This window comes from Oryx dammah, unplaced genomic scaffold (genome assembly GCF_014754425.2).
Source record: "Oryx dammah isolate SB20612 unplaced genomic scaffold, SCBI_Odam_1.1 HiC_scaffold_22, whole genome shotgun sequence".
NCBI classification, from domain to species: Eukaryota; Metazoa; Chordata; class Mammalia; order Artiodactyla; family Bovidae; genus Oryx; species Oryx dammah.
Window position 1 is genome coordinate 35,643,800 of NW_024070206.1, and position 16,697 is coordinate 35,660,496.

The following is a 16,697-nucleotide window of genomic DNA, read 5'->3' on the forward strand; positions in this document are numbered from 1 at the left end:
GCATTAGTCATGATGCTGGAACTTCTTCTCATGATCCTATAAGACACTGGGACCAACCTTATATTTTTTGCTTTTGATGTTTTGTTTTTTTTTAAGTCAAGAGTGGAAAAATATCCAGATCAAAATCCAACAGTCTTGGGGACAGAGCCAAAAATATACTACTTTACATATAGATTACACATGCCCATGCCCAAGAATAATTCTCCCCAGTTAGCTGGCCCAGTGGGACATTTTTATTACTTCATATTTGATGCTCTAAATGTAGACCTTCAATACTTGGGTAAAAAAATAAGTCACTGAATTGAGTGAATTTTAACGGAAAGCATGATTAACCCAGTGTCCATGAATGTGTAAGAAATAATAATAAGACTAACAAAACCAAGATTTATGATTCAAAACATCCTATGGTCTATTGCATTGTCTATCTTGCTTACTTTCCCCTATAATCCCATCTTACACATGAATAAATGAATGAATGCCCAAGAAGAATAAATAGTATAATGAGACCTAAAGCCTCCTTAGGGCACAGTCTTCTCCACTTAGCGTTTTTCAGGCTTTTGGACTATTTCACAGCCCAGCAAAACTTTAATATAGTTTTGACCAACATAATCCTGTTAGCATTTCACTGTACTAAGTAGGATTTTTTTTAAAATTACTGCCTCTTTTAACATTACATAAAAAGATGTGATGTTATGACACCAAAGAAGTAGAGAGGTCATCTAAATATAAGATTGCTTCTCACATACACACTCATGGGTATGCTAACTTGCTTCAGTCGTGTCCAGCTTTTTGCAACTCCATGGACTATAGCCCTCCAAGCTCCTCTGTCCGTAGGATTCTCCAGGCAAGAATACTGGAGTGGGTTGCCATTCCCTTTTTCAGGGGATCTTCCCCCTGGGATCAAACCCGCAATTCTTATGTCTCTGCGTTGGCAGGCACACTCTTTACCACTAGCTCCACCTGGGACTCATTGGATTAAAAACACTGAAAATTTTGTCTGTCAGTTCACAGCGCAACTTATAATAGGAAATCAAGAAATATTCACTGAAAGCATGGGGATGAAAACCATTCAAGGGCATTGTAAAGGCAACCCCCATTCAGTTTACAGTAGATGAAAGTTAGAGTTAGGGTCATGAAAGCTGGAGTGACAGGACACGGTGCACAGGTTGTGCAGTCAGGAGACACAGAATGTGCTAGAAAGTTAAGAGCTGATATAGGGAGTGAGGCAACGGTGGCCCGGAGAGAAGTTCCTTTTGCTTTTACCATTCTTGTCACCATAGATTTTTAACAAAGGTAAAGTCGGAAGTACACACTGGGACCAAGTCGAGGAAGACTCCCACATAAAAAACATTAGATAAGAAATGGTTGGAAGTCAATGTAGCGCAGAAAAGGGATCAGACAGTGGACACCGTGATGCACTCCCAGATCCTCTGCAACCAGAGATGCACTGTCCCAGCTGCTTGGGAAGCTATCAGCACCGCCAGGGACTGGGCCTTCCTGCCAAAGGTCATGCCCAAACCACTGACAGAGTCACGAAAGAGCACAGAACAGAATGGCCACTGAGGAATGGAGACGACTCATGCATTAGTCAAGGCTGTCTGCTGGCCTGAGCTGCAGCTTGAGTTCTCTGTTTGCTCCACTCTGCTTTCTTTCCATTCACGTGCACTGATGCCAAGGAAACGCCCTGGTAAACATTCAGCCTAGAAAGACTATCTCAGCGTCCGCTTCCCTGGGAACACACCTGCAAAGGATGGGGATTCCCTTCTGACCAAGGAAACCACCGTCATGTGAAAAATCTGTGTGCGTGGGAGGCACACAAGCCTGGCAGTGCTTCTATCAGATCTAGTCTGGTGGGGTTGGGGCAGGACGGATAGCGTGTAGCGTGGAAACGAGAATTCACGCAAATCGTAGGGAATCCTGGCACTGGCCTGACCAGAAACAGGCTCTTCCTACCAACGCTGAGAAACTCACGTTCATTTTTTGGTGGTTACCATACAGTGAATTATTCTTCTATATTTTAGACATTTTGATGCTGAAAACGACAGAGTAACACTTAGAAATACATACCGTTAACCTTGGTCAGTCTCCACATTCTAAGTACCTCTGAATCCAAACCACCTTCCAAACTGAAGTCAAAGGGTGGGCCGTGGATGGGTTCATCAGGATCTACAGCAACGATCTCGGCCGATGACATGACAGTTTTACAGATGATCACTGTCCGCTGACGTATGACTGGGCCATTATCATTCACATCCTCAAGAACAATCCCCAGGACTCCATTACATGTTCTCCCATCTAGAAAATTGGATATGAAAATATAATTTCTTGATTTTTGAGTTTCTATTAGGCAATTACACATTAGGCATTTGTACCACAGAAATAACAGAAACAGGTACAGTCCTAGGTTACATCATTAAGGTACGTTAATAGAAAGACATAATCCATTTCAAAGATGTTGTACAAAAAATAACTGCTATTTAGATTTGCTGTCCGTTCGCTAAAAAGCTGCAATAGACATGGAATTTTTGTAGAGGTGAGTTTTGACAGATTTTTAAAAAGAGGAAGGAAGAGAAGACCAAAAAGGGCATTTCTGGTATAGTCAAAACACAGGGAGATTTAATAAGGTGGGAAAACACATACACAGACCTATGTTCTGGACATAATGAAAGGGAAGGTATGTGGAAAGCACTTAAGGTTTGCGGGCTGGTGCTGCTGCTGCTGCTAAGTCGCTTCAGTTGTGTCTGACTCTGTGTGACCCCACAGATGGCAGCCCACCAGGCTCTCCTACCCCTGGGATTCTCCAGGCAAGAACACTGGATTGGGTTGCCATTTCCTTCTCCAATGCATGAAAGTGAAAAGTGAAAGTGAAGTCGCTCAGTCGTGTCCAATTCCTAGCGACCCCATGGACTGCAGCCTACCAGGCTCCTCCGTCCATGGGATTTTCCAGGCAAGAGTACTGGAGTGGGGTGCCATTGCCTTCTCCGAAGGTTTGGGGGCAGGAAAAGTAAAAGGGGTAAAAGACAGAAGATATGCATTTGGAAGATTAGAACAAAATTAGTACACAGAAATGTTTAACACACAAAAGACCCCAGAAGTGGAAAATCACTTGCAAACCCAAATAATCACTCTGAGGTAGCCTAAGGAATTCATCTATCAATACAGTCAATAAACTTACTGAGTAATTACTTTGCACAGAGCACTGCAGTGGAAAATCTGGGAGATTCGAAGATGAAGTGGGCATGGGTCCCGGCTACAAATGAGTAACACAGTTGTGAAGCCTATAAGTGAACATACATCCAGGACTTGTGTCTCTAAACTATTTTTTCTTTCTGCTTATTAATAAGGAGGCCATGGTTATGAGGAGTAGAAAAGAGGATGAAGTAAACTTGTGCCATCTGTGACCCGGGGCTGTGTCTTATACGAAACTGCCCTCCTAAGGAAAGCGAGGAGACCAGGCAGAGCCCTGCAACCACTACCTCAACCCAACAACAGGACCAGTTTTATTTCCAGGGTCATCATGGGTCAGGAGCCATCGCCCATCAAGTAAAGAAACTGGTGCTAAACTGGCGGCCCCAGAAAAGGACATGGTGGAAGCAACTACAAAATTGCTCTGAGGTACCCTTATGGCAGAAAGTGAAGAGGAACTAAAGAGCCTCTTGATGAAAGTGAAAGAGTAAAGCTCAACATTCAGAAAACTAAGATCATGGCATCTAGTCCCATCACTTCATGGCAAATAGACAGGGAAACAGTGGAAACAGTGTCAGACTTTATTTTGGGGGCTCCAAAATCACTGCAGATGGTGACTGCAGCCATGAAATTAAAAGATGCTTACTCCTTGGAAGGAAAGTTATGACCAACCTAGATGGCACTGAAAAGCAGAGACATTACTTGCCAACAAAGGTCCATCTAGTCAAGGCTATGGTTTTTCCAGTGGTCATGTATGGATGTGAGAGTTGGACTGTGAAGAAAGCTGAGTGCCGAAGAATTGAGGCTTTTGAACTGTGGTGTTGGAGAAGACTCTTGAGAGTCCCTTGGACTGCAAGGAGATCCAACCAGTCCATCCTAAAAGAGATCAGTCCTGGGTACTCATTGGAAGGACTTATGCTGAAGCTGAAACTCCAATACTTCGGCCACCTCATGAGAAGAGTTGACTCATTGGAAAGACTCTGATGCTGGGAGGGATTGGGGGCAGGAGGAGAAGGGGACGACAGAGGATGAGATGGCTGGATGGCATCAACTCGATGGACATGAGTTTGGGTAAACTCTGGGAGTTGGTGATGGACAGGGAGGCCTGGCGTGCTGCGATTCATGGGGTCGCAAAGAGTCCGACACGACTCAGCGACTGAACTGAACTGAACTGAACTGATAGTGGAATAGAGGAAAAGTCTGAAGTTGAAGGCAGGTCAATACCTCCTATTTAATATCTTGCAAATTAAACTTCCAGAATGAGCAAGGTTAATGTTTAAAGGAAAGTCAACAAAATCACTAATCAGAAGATTAACTCACTCTATGCAAGATAGCTTCAAATCATGTATATTTACTACATTTAAAAACATAAAGTTAACTGTTTAAATAAGAATGCAATTGACAGCTGAAATTCCAGTAGAAATAATCTAATAATCATTTAATAGGGACTCTAGAAGAAAAGGATAAATAAAATGGTAAGGAAGAAATACTTAAAGAAATACTGGCTGAGAATATCCCAGAATTAAAGAAAAACATGGACTTTTTTTTTTTTTTTAATGTTCTGATCTGACTGCACTGCTGGGTGAATAAATTTTCAGCATAAACACTGAATTAAAACTATATATTGAACACAACCTAGGGAGCTACAAAAGTTATCTGGATGTATGACCTACAAAAAGACCGCAGACACTAAAATAAGCCTTGGCAACAAGAAATGCCAAAGGACGATGGAGTACCACTTGCAGGGTACTGAGGGAAAGAAAGAGTTAACTCAAAATTTTAAAGCAAGTCAAATGACAAAACCAAACATGAGGATGATACTGAAATGTTTTTCATAACAATAAGACTGAGGGTTTATCACCCACATCGCACCACTGAAAGAACTAGTAAAGGATATAGTTCAGCAAGAAGAAAAGAGAACTAGGAGAGAAGAAATGAGATACAAGAAACAAGGCAACTCTCTCTCACTTTGGACAACTTAAAAAAAAAAAAAAGACAGAAAGGTAGCAGGATTATATGCAAACATGTATTTTATCTGCCTGACAAACTTTTCTATTAGGACAGAATACTCTCTTCCCTCAGATTTTTCTGCTTCTCATGCTACGTGGTGTCTTCTTGCTCCCTCTGAAAATAAGCACTGCAGGATACGATTTGGGCCCACACACAGAGTTGAAAGCACATGTCTTACTGACTGAATCTGATTAATTGTAATGGCTTTAAAAATGGACCTAGTCTACATTGTTTGCTGTTCTACCACTGTAATAAATGCTTGAATTCCCCTTTCATGTAATGTGTAGAGCCGTTCAATAAACTTTTTTTTTTTGCACATTGTGATCAGTATTGGTATAGAATATGTTAACCAAAGATTTTAGACATCCAACTCAGTGTCTCACAGCTCTGTTCTTCATGTGTTAGTAATAAATAATATTATTTTATTTACTGGAGTATATGCATGCAATGCTCACCTTTTAATATTAATATAATTCTATACGTGTGTGTGCATGCTAAGTCACTTCAGTTGTGTCCAACTCTTTGAAACCCTATGGACTGTAGCTCCTCTGTTCATGCTATTCTCCAGGCAAGAATACTGGAGTGGACCGTCATGCCCTTCTCCAGGGGATCTTCCCGACCCAGGGATCAAACCCGCATCTCTTATATCTCCTGCGTTGGCAGGCAGGTTCTTTACCACTAGCGCCACTTGGGAAGTCCTGGTTCCCAATTCTATATGGGTAAATACCAATTTCAAAAAAGTCCTGGAAGGTGGTCCACAATTTATGTGCATGAAACTCTCCTGCTAAATGCTTTTACAAATCTCAAAGCACACTCCTCCTCCCAACAGTGTGAATCTTACAAAAGAGGAAATGTAAAACTCAACTACACAGAGGAGACATCTGGGAGAAACTGCCAACTGAGGTTAGATCAAGAAGGGAAACTGAACTCAAAGCTTAAAAAAGACCTATGTTTAGAAGAGGGGAAGACAGTACAACTAAAAAGTTCAGAGATATGAGAGGAATGTGTGGAAAAGTTGAGACACTGAAGAATTGAGGGAGAATTTTTAAAAGAGGGAGAAGCAAGTGCTGTAGGGAAGCCGGAGAGAGGAATTTAGCATAAGCCCAGAGGTCAGTGCTCACAGGAGACAGCATTTCTCCTATGGAAGCAGGTGGGGTGGGGAAGGTCCAAAGGGAATGAGTTGATATAGATCTTTTAAAAAGGTAAAGAATGAAAACAAATAAACAAAAAACATACTTTAGTACAATCTCAGTTCATATTAAAAAAAAAAAAAATACGTGGAGTTACTTATCCCTGACCAGCTTCAAAAGAAATGAATGGAAAAGACCCCATTACACATTTATTTTTGACCACAAGGATGATACAGTGCCTCTCTAAACACCATGAAACATTTGTTTTCTCGCTTATTTTTATCTCCTCTGCAACAGAGGAAAATGTGGAATAAAATCATATCCAAAATCTCATTCCAGACTAACATTTATCTCATCAGTGAACAAACCATTTGCCAACTGCAATATAAAATCTAAAAATAATGGACTTGATATTCATATTACTTCTCTTCTTTTCACTTGACCAAAAAGCATGTCTTGACAAAGGGACAAAGGAAGCTGAGGTCTCTAAGGATAGTCTTTAATTGGATGAAGTTAAATTAACAATGGTTTCAACTTTACCAAATCAATCAATGCATATGAGCCATTTCTCATTAATTTAGAAAAAGCTGAAGTACCTAAAACATCTTCCAAAATCACTTCTAAAATCTTATTTTGCAAGCTATGGTATAATAATTTATGTTTACTGTAATTAACATTTATTTTACAGAGGCACAAAGTGCAAGTGTACGTTACAGTAAAAATTATATTTTATGTAATAAGAGGATCCCATTCCTGATCATTGTGCTCACATTCCAATTTTACAGGGCTCATGCTGCTGCTGCTGCTAAGTCACTTCAGTCATGTCCAACTCTGTGCGACCCCCATAGACAGCAACCTACCAGGCTCCTCTGTCCCTGGGATTCTCCAGGCAAGAATACTGGAGTGGGTTGCCATTTCCTTCTCCAATGCATGCATGCATGCTAAGTCGCTTCAGTCGTGTCCAACTCTGTACGACCCCATGTACAGCAGCCCACCAGGCTCCTCTGTCCACGGGATTATCTAGGCAAGAATACTGGAGTGGGTTGCCGTTTCCTTCTCCATACAGGGCTCACGGAAAATGACTTTACATTTTACATGATTTTGATGATTCACAGTATTTGTTTTTCTCATTTTATAGTATCAGAATACTAATCCCCAAGTATATTGTTAGTTTCCTGTAGAAAGATACAATGTTTTTAGGATTGTGTGTGCTAAGTTGCTTCAGTTATGTCTGACTGCACACCATGGACCGTAGCCTGCCAGGCCCCTCTGTCCTTGGGATTCTCCAGATAAGATTTTGGAGTGGGTTGCCATGTCCTCCTTGAAGGGATCTTCCCAACCCAAGGACTGAACCAGAATCTCTTATGTCTCCAACATTGGCAGGCAGGTTCTCTAATACTAGCGCCACCAGGGAAGCCCTTTTAGGACTGTCTATGAGGAAATTAAGTATCTTATCTCTATAATGAATTTTCCTGCTGAAGTGAGTATTCTTAAGAGATATGAATAAATAAATTGAAGCTGGTTTTACTAAAGTAATTTTCTTCACTAAAATGAATGGTCATTTAATTTTAATAAAGTATAGTCATATATTTTTTATGACTAAATTATTTTATACTTACATACAAAACTGAAGGGGCTACTGGAAAGCAAACTTGAGTTAATAAACTATAACAAACCCCTCAGTACTTGTCACCTGGGGAGGAAAAAACTTTGAATGTACATTGTTAATTTAAAAACAGAGGATGTACGTGATTGTGAGTCTACATAGCTGGCTTAAACACAAAGTCCTTACCTTTGTCTGAGGCAAGGATTGAAATATTATATACACCACTTCTGGCTTCTCTATCGAGTCTTTTCAAAATTGTGATTACTCCTGAGTTTTCGTCCACATCAACCCATCCTTCTGGATCACTTGACTTCATATACCTGTGAATAATGATACGTTAAAATAGCAGAACAGACCATAAGTCAAATTGCAATAAGAGTATCACAATAAATTATACATTTTAAACAGTGAAAGTTGCTCAGGCGTGTCTGACTCTTTGCGACCCCATGGACTGTGGAATTCTCCAGGCCAGAATACTGGAGTGGGTAGTCTTTCCCTTCTCCAGGGGATCTTCCAACCCAGGGATTGAATCCAGGTCTTCCGCATTGCAGGCGGATTCTTTACCAGCTGAGTGAGCCACCAGGGAAGCCCAATGTACACAGAAACTTTTTTTCTTTTCTAAGAAAAAAAACATGGTCAATTTGACGTTCACTAAAATAGAATTACAAGTACCTTATGCCACTGCTACTTCTTGTTTCCGGGTCGTACGCTTTATAACCAACGTTCTTTGTTCCCACTGGTACGTTTTCTTTAATTCGAACAGTTTGTACCTGCGGGTCACACTCAGGGCCCTCATCCTGATTTTGTACATTAACAGTGACTGATGCCATGTTCATGGTTGATCTTGAACTACCAGTATATGGAGCTTCATTAACTACACCAATTTGCAGGGTCATCTGCTGTTTTTCTTCATAATTCAGTGGCTACAAAAGCAAGCATGTTGAAAATCAGATCAAGATGCAGTATTTGGCCATGTGAACTAGCGTGTAACTAGTTAGCTTTGGGAATATGTACTAAGTGCTGGCTCAGGAAGAGTTATGAAAATACTAAACATATACACACAAATGTGCTGATTCAGTATTTGGATAAAGCCAGCAAAAAAAAAAAAAAAATCCCTCAATTGCAAATTTACCACAATATCACAGGTCCTAACGGCAATTTCAGATAGTATTTAATGAACTATTATTATTTGAAATATTACTTTTGGGACTCCATGCCCTAATCAACAGTAACTTACTATTCCATCAATTTGGACACAGTTTATCCTATCCTCCTGAGATGAAAACAAATATCTATACCTTGTTTAAGGTAGAAAAGGTGGGTCAAATTTTATAAGATGTTTTTAAGATAATAGACAAGAAAACAGAAAGATTATGGGCGTTATACTTTCCTTTTCTACCCTTTTTACCCCAGTTTCTCTTTAAAAAATGGGTAGTATCAAGTTTAATAGAAGGTGTTAATCTTATTTTGGCTGATTCATATTTGTATTGAAAATGGGTGAAACCATTTCCCAGAAGACAGATTTTTTTTTCCTTTATTTTTTAATTGGAGGAAAATTGCTTTACAATGTCGTGTTGGTTTCTGCACTACAACAACTATATATATATACATCCCCTCCCTCCATCCCACCCCTCAAGGTCATCACAGAGTGCCAAGCTGGGCTCCCTGTGTTGTCAGGTCTTAGATTTCACAGAGATAATTTTCCTTCTATAATGCCAAGGATTAGGGCAGGGTTGGATGAAGAAAGAAACAAGATTTAAGGGACAATCCTTTTGCTGTTTGAAGCAGAAATTAACCCACAGACTGCAGCTAATTTCCATCACAGTAAGAAAAGCCAATCATCATTTTTAACCCATTCTCCTTGTGAATGTAGAAAAGGGAAACCAGAGACCCAGGACAGAATCATGTTCTAGTAAAAGAAGCAGCAGAACCATAGGCTCCTATGGTTTTGTCCAAAGCCAGAGCTCAGATGACTTTATGGGTTAACTCTGCCACCTGAATTAGCAGTGATGTCTCCTGAGATAATTAGAGATTATTAGAAAGAGGTTTTGGAAGTATTTACATCTTTGAATGGTTGAGGACTCCCATTCTGAACCAGGAAGTAAAGAACATAATGTACACTGTATCCAAAAGAAAAGATCCATAAAACAGATTCCCTATGAGTCTGACCAAGAATAACTGATTATTTGGGAAATTCAATAATGAACTAGCAGCTCCTTGACACAGTGATAGAAAGAATGGACTAGGATAGAAAGAATGGACACTGGCAGTGTCTCACCAGTGCCAAAACTGCTAGCTTTTTAATTGTTAAGAGATACTGGTTAAAACAAAAAAAGGAAAAAAAAAAAAAAAAAACCCAGAGATACTCGTTACAAAGTGGGTACTATATCTTATTAATTGAACATATATATATGTAATAATTCTAAACTATCATACCTTTTCAAAATGTTCCCCAAAATGAGTACAATCATCCCACTATATACATGAAGAACACAGTATTTACATTTACTGAACTATTTTAGATCTACACTTACTAGAATTCCTTTCTTTTCGTTAACCTCTAATATGCTAATCTATCATATTATAAGCTGCAAATAACTAATCTGCTGATTTATTCTTACCTTAACCACAAACAGAACTCCTTCATTGGTTTGGGAATCTGTTACAATTTTAAAATTTCCATCTTCATTACCCTTTAAAATGGTATAATTAGCCCTCCAATTAGCAGTATTAATTAAATCCTTATCCTGAACGGCAACACGTAAGATTTCCACATCAATTCTATTCTCCTCCACCGATGCCACATACTAAAATAACAAAAAATAACAAAAGAAGTTTAATTAGTAACACTCACAAAAGCAGAACATCATGTAAAGTAAGCCTGGCTCTTCTAATTTTCAAAAATTATGTTTGAAAAGTGTAAGTGAAAGTTGCTCAGTCATGTCCAACTCTTTGCAACCCCATGGACTATATATACCATCCTGGTCTGGTCCAGGCCAGGATAGTGGAGTGGGTAGCCTTATCCCTTCTCCAGGGAATCTTCCCAACCCACGGATCGAACCCAGGCCTCCCGCATTACAGGCGGATTCTTTACCAGCTGAGCCACAGGGAAAGCCCAAGAATACTGGAGTGAGTAGCCCATCCCTTCTCCAGGGGATATTTCCAACCCAGAGATCGAACCGGGGTCTCCTGCATTGCAGGCAGATTCTTTACCAACTAAGTGGTGGCTCAGACGGTAAAGCGTCTGCCTACAATGTGGGAGACCCGGGTTCGATCCCTGGGTAGGGAAGATCCCCTGCAGAAGGAAATGGCAACCCACTCCAGTACTCTTGCCTGGAAAATCCCATGGATGGAGGAGCCTGGTAGGCTACACTCTATGGGGTTGCAAAGAGTCGGAGATGACTGAACGACTTCACTTTCTTTCACTTTCTTTCTTAAGCTATCAGGGAAGCCGAAAACTATATTTACATGATTTTAAACCCTAAGTCCAAACTACTTATATATGGCTGGGAAAACTTCATTTGAAATCACCAGGCATGAAGGGAGATGTGCATTTTTAGCAACTAACTCTGCTTTTTACATTTTCTTATATTAAAATCACATACTTACAGAAGAACGGGTAAATGTTGGCAAGTTGTCATTCACATCTTCAATATTAATGACGCAAGCTGCAGTTGTCTGCAAACCAAAATACTGACCATCCATGTCTTGCACTTTAATTTTCAGCTGGTATTTATCAATTAGCTGAAAAGAAAGTAAGAATTTAATTACTGAGTGAAAGCAACATTATAAATGAAATCATAAAAATAAATAAATAAATAAATAAATGAAATCATAACTTATTCTATAATTTTCCTTGCATTGAAAATTTAAGAAGTACACTATTAGACTTTATAGTTTTCATGTACTGCCAGAGGAATAATTTCCTCATACTAATTTTCAATTAATTTATGAAAATATAATAGTTTCTCAAATTTAAAGCGCTACTCATAGAATCAACTTGGCTTTTGTATTACTTAACAGAAAGAAAAAATATTGTCATCGCACACTTAAAATTGCCTAGTAATTAATTAAAATCTTTATCTCCTATTCAAAGTACATTCTTACATTCAAAAATACATTAACAGTGACTCTATACCAGTCTTACAATAAAGCAATAACATACTCTCTTGTAAAAGTAGTGGATTTTAAATATTTACTTGACATTTATTAAAAAATCATTAAATTAGCATGAGAAGAAAGTTCTGGAGCTTTGTAAAAATTTTTTTTTTCTCTTCATGGAAAATAGTGTCTTTTTTAAAAGGCTTTTCCATTCTTTAGAGGTTGCAGACTCATCACTAGTAAGTTTAAGAAAGTGTGTTTCCCCTCATATCGGTCTCATCTGTCACAAGTATTGAGATATGGAAGGATTAACAGCAACTCTAATAATAATGCCACCTAGACTGAACATTAGGAAGCTTGGGTTCTATTGCCAAGCTCAAAAATATCAAATGTAATCTTTGGCAGTTGGAAGTCTTTTTCCTTAGTTTTCCTCTTCTAAAAAATGATAATACCTTTGCTAAGTAATTGACCTTTTATAAGACAAAAAATATATAAAATACTTCCTGACCTTCCACCTAGAATAGTTGCCGTTCTCTTAGAAAACCAAATTGGACCAGGGTCTCCTGCATTGCAGGCAGCTTCTTTACCAACTGAGCTATCAGGGAAGCCCTTTCCTTCCTTTAGACTTCTTAAACTTTCTAGTCCTCATGCACTGGACTCAATATTACCTAAAATAAAACTATTAATAATATTTCTCTCAATGGGTATACTTTTACACTCCTGACTTTTCCTGATTTACTCCTCTCTCATAATCAATCACGTATGTAGAGTTGAAACAATTAATGGTCTTCTTTTATTCAAAAATTTTAAAAGCTCAGACTAGTATACTTCTAGGAGGAAATATGGATTCTATTTGTAGCAAGCTATGATTTATTGGGAATGATCAACTAGCAGATAACACAAAGACAGAAATGAAGGTTGGGACTTAAATATCAACCTATGATTATCTTCAGATGGAAGAAAAGTTCTGATGCTTAAAGAGATTAAAGTGTGGAAGGCCAACAGAAAAAAAATCAGAAACCTGGATCAGAAAGTAAGTTCAAAGCTTTCTCGGGTAAAAGAATTCCAAGACTCCTTCATTAGTCAAATGTTCTCAAGTGTTTTATCAGAATAATCTATTTAAGGCTTGACGATAAAAGAAACTGGTTTATAACCTGCTCTTCCTGAGCATACAAATTCCATGAAGAATCTCTATAATCTGTAGACCTGTGACAGCAATCCATTCATTTAGCAAATGATACCCCATTCTTCACTGGCATGTGCGTGCATGCATGCTTGCCCAGTTGATTCAGTCGTGTCTGACTCTGTGATCCTAGGGACCATAGCCCACCAGGCTCCTCTGTCCATGGGATTCTCCAGGCAAGAACTCTGGAGTGGGTTGCCAGTTCCTACTCCAGGCAATCTTCCTGACCTAGGGATTGAACCCACTCTGCACTACAGATGGATTCTTCACCCGTGAGCCACCCAGGAAGCCCCTTCACTGGCACAGACTCATTGTAAGAATATATAAATTATAAATAATAAAATTGAATTTGAAAATAGAAATTTTACTTAGGAATGTCCTTGTAAATGCAGTAAAAATGATTAATTTTAACCACTGTTATTAAATCTCAACCTTCAGCCCACATGAAGAAATGGGAGGTATGTATAAAAGCCCTTCTGCATAATATAATACGATGTTCTTCCAAGGAAAAGTACTTTCAGGATTGTTTGATTTAGAAGCTAAACTGTTTTTACATAAAAGACACTTAAGGTAATTCAGTTTGGTATCTGGAAGACATTTTGACACACATAAGGCAAATCTGTCACTTAAAGAAAAGGCTATCTGATGCAAATGATCATTTGGAGCTTTCAAGCAAAAATAAGGATTCTAGAAAACTTTTATGAACTATTGTGGTATTAACGGAGATGAGTAGGTGATTGTTTTAATATTGTTTAATTAAATGTGTCAATATTTGGAGGATCTGCATAACTCAGTGAGCCAGTATTTCCCATATGACCAATGCATGATGTTACAAAACCACACACGGAAAATAAATTAGTCACTTATAGTACAAGACAATGGATTTTGATGTGACAAAGTATGAAAGTTCACAGACAAGGCTTCTTAAGAGTGCACACTGCAAAAAACATTTATGAAACTACCACCTGTCAAGCTTTGGTGTAGTATATGAAAGAAGACTATCCACAATGATGTGGAATTACTATTAAAACACTTCTCTCTATTCTAACTTCAGGTCATCTTGGATTTTCTTTATATACCTTGACTAAAACTAGATAACAGACTGAATGCAGGAGATATGAAAACTAATCACTCTTACATTAAGTCGGGTATTAAACAGATTTGTAAAATGTATAATAATGCTACTCCTCATTAAATTGTTTTGGAAATACAATTATTTTTATAAAAATATTATTTATATTAACATGTAATATCTTAAATGGGTAAGTAAATATATATTTTTTAACTTCTATCAGTTTTAAACATTTTTGGACTAAACAGTGATAAATATAACCCACATAAACAAAAGCCTGGAATTGACAATAAAATTTAAGACTATAAAGAGCTCCTGAGACCAGAAAACTTGCAAACCACTTCCCTAATTCATGGGAGAGGAAATGAATTAATACAGAGTTTTACAAATCAAAGAGAAACCTGACAAACACATATTACTATATTTTAAAATTAAGGATTATAAATATAGGAAGTAGGCCAGATAAGCTACTATAAGAATTCAGATAAATAAATGGTAACAGTTGAATAACAAAATGAGTAATTACTAAACTAGTTTAGCTGCAGGGACAATGGATTGATGTGAATATAAGATCATTGTGGAGTTAATAACATGCTTGGGAAAGTAATTTGACTTGCAAGAGGAGACATCAAATACAATTTTGAGAACATAAAGCGAAGGTGAAAATAGAAAAATCACTAAAGGAAAAGAACATTTTAATGTCATTTTAACTAAAAGCATGGGAAAGAGAGCGTGTTCAGACGGAAAGAATTCTAGATGCACTGCACCTTAGGTAGCTGTGAAATGTTCAAATAAGGATTCCTGTCAGTCAACTGAAAATGCTGAATCAGAGATCAGCAAGAGATAAACTTTCACTTAATCTATGTAAGAGGAAAATGTAGATGAGACTGCTAAGCAAGTTACACGGATAGAGAAGCATTGTTATCTGTAGATAAGAAAATTCCACAAATTCCAAGTTTTACTGTACAATTACAACATTTCTTGTTTTTTTCCAGCTATAAATATGTTTATATTAGGAAATTTGATTTTATAAATCATATAATTTGGGAGAGAATGAATTAGCAGTTCAAAATCAGCAAGCTGCAAGGTTAATGACCTCCATCAACCTACCTAAAATAATTTTTGTTAGATTCACAATATGCTTTTCAAAAGCTTATCTGCAGGTGATATACAGAGAAACACAGGTACACCAAAAGAGCCAACTCATTAGAAAAGACCCTGATGCTGAGAAGATTGAGGGCAGGACGAGAAGGGGACGACAGAGGATGAGACGGTTGGATGGCATCACTGACTCAATGGACATGAGTTTGAGCAAGCTCTAAGAGGTGGCGAAGGACAGGGAAGCCTGGCGTTGGCATGCTGCACTCCATGGGATCGCAAAGAGTCGAACACGACTCAGTGATTGAACAACAAATCAGGTTTTATTTGTTAATATTTGTTACCTCTCTGTCTAGCTGAGATGACGATGTGGTGATCACGCCTTTAGTTGGATGCATAGAAAAGAGGGTGGGTGACGCTGGAAACTGCTCAATGATGGAGTACCTTAGACGCGTGTGCAGCGTGTCAGGCTCGTCTTTGTCTGTTGCACAAACCTGTCCCACGATAGTACCTACATACACAAAAATCCTCTTTAATTTCCAAAACCTTTACAGTTTCAACTTCCCCTTTGACTCCTCTCTATCTACCACAAAAAAGTTTTGCATGACAAAATTAATAATAGGAATAGCATTTGTATATTTTCAGGATTCCATATAAAGTATCACTTCCTTTTAAATATCCCAGTGTTTGACCATATCCATATTTACTATGTTTACTGCATAATTTTATAAAGGTTGATAATATCCCCCATGGCCTTAGTATTTCTTAACTAAAGAATTCCAATTATTCTTTAAGCTTTTTCTATTTATAAGCCTGCACTTAAATTGATCCTATGGGTCAGTTTTGCTCTGAAAATTCTTAGCTTACTTACATCTTTCTAGAGGAAGACTAAAAATCTAATTCTAACTCCTAGTTGAAATGGTCCATTTTTCAAGAGATTGAGAAAATTTATACTCCAAGACCTTTATAACAATGCCCAGAATGCATGTGTGCATGCGTGCTAAGTCACATCAGTCGTGTACAACTCTTGCGACCCTATGGACTATAGCCCAGCAGGATCCACTGTCCATGGGACTCTCTAGGCAAGAATACCGGGGTGAGTTGCCATGCCCTTCTCCAGGGGATCTTCCCAATACAGGGATTGAACTCACATATCTTACATCTCCTGCCTTGGTAGGCAGGTTCTTTACCACTAGGGTCACCTGAGAAGCCCAGCGATGCCCAGAATACAGTCCATCATTTAATCACTATAGAACATCAGCAGATCTCTTCAAGGCTAAGACTTCCACTGCTCAATAACTTCTTTTCAGA

At 38.4% G+C, this 16,697-nt stretch overlaps 2 protein-coding genes across 4 annotated transcripts in view; both read right to left on the reverse strand.

Moving 5' to 3' along the window:
* The window catches only part of DSC1 (desmocollin 1), a 156,337-nt gene that overhangs the window by 72,701 nt on the left and 66,939 nt on the right, over positions 1-16,697 (reverse strand). The window lies entirely within an intron of this gene.
* Positions 1-16,697, reverse strand: part of LOC120881167 (desmocollin-2) — a 37,458-nt gene that overhangs the window by 6,233 nt on the left and 14,528 nt on the right. For both annotated transcript variants that reach the window (XM_040264780.1, XM_040264782.1), the window contains exons 7-12: positions 15,731-15,897; positions 11,542-11,676; positions 10,554-10,739; positions 8,605-8,855; positions 8,119-8,252; positions 2,068-2,295 (exon numbers count right to left, since the gene is read on the reverse strand). In XM_040264780.1, coding sequence (XP_040120714.1) covers positions 2,068-2,295; positions 8,119-8,252; positions 8,605-8,855; positions 10,554-10,739; positions 11,542-11,676; positions 15,731-15,897 — 1,101 coding nt within the window. The remainder of the gene's footprint in view (positions 1-2,067; positions 2,296-8,118; positions 8,253-8,604; positions 8,856-10,553; positions 10,740-11,541; positions 11,677-15,730; positions 15,898-16,697) is intronic.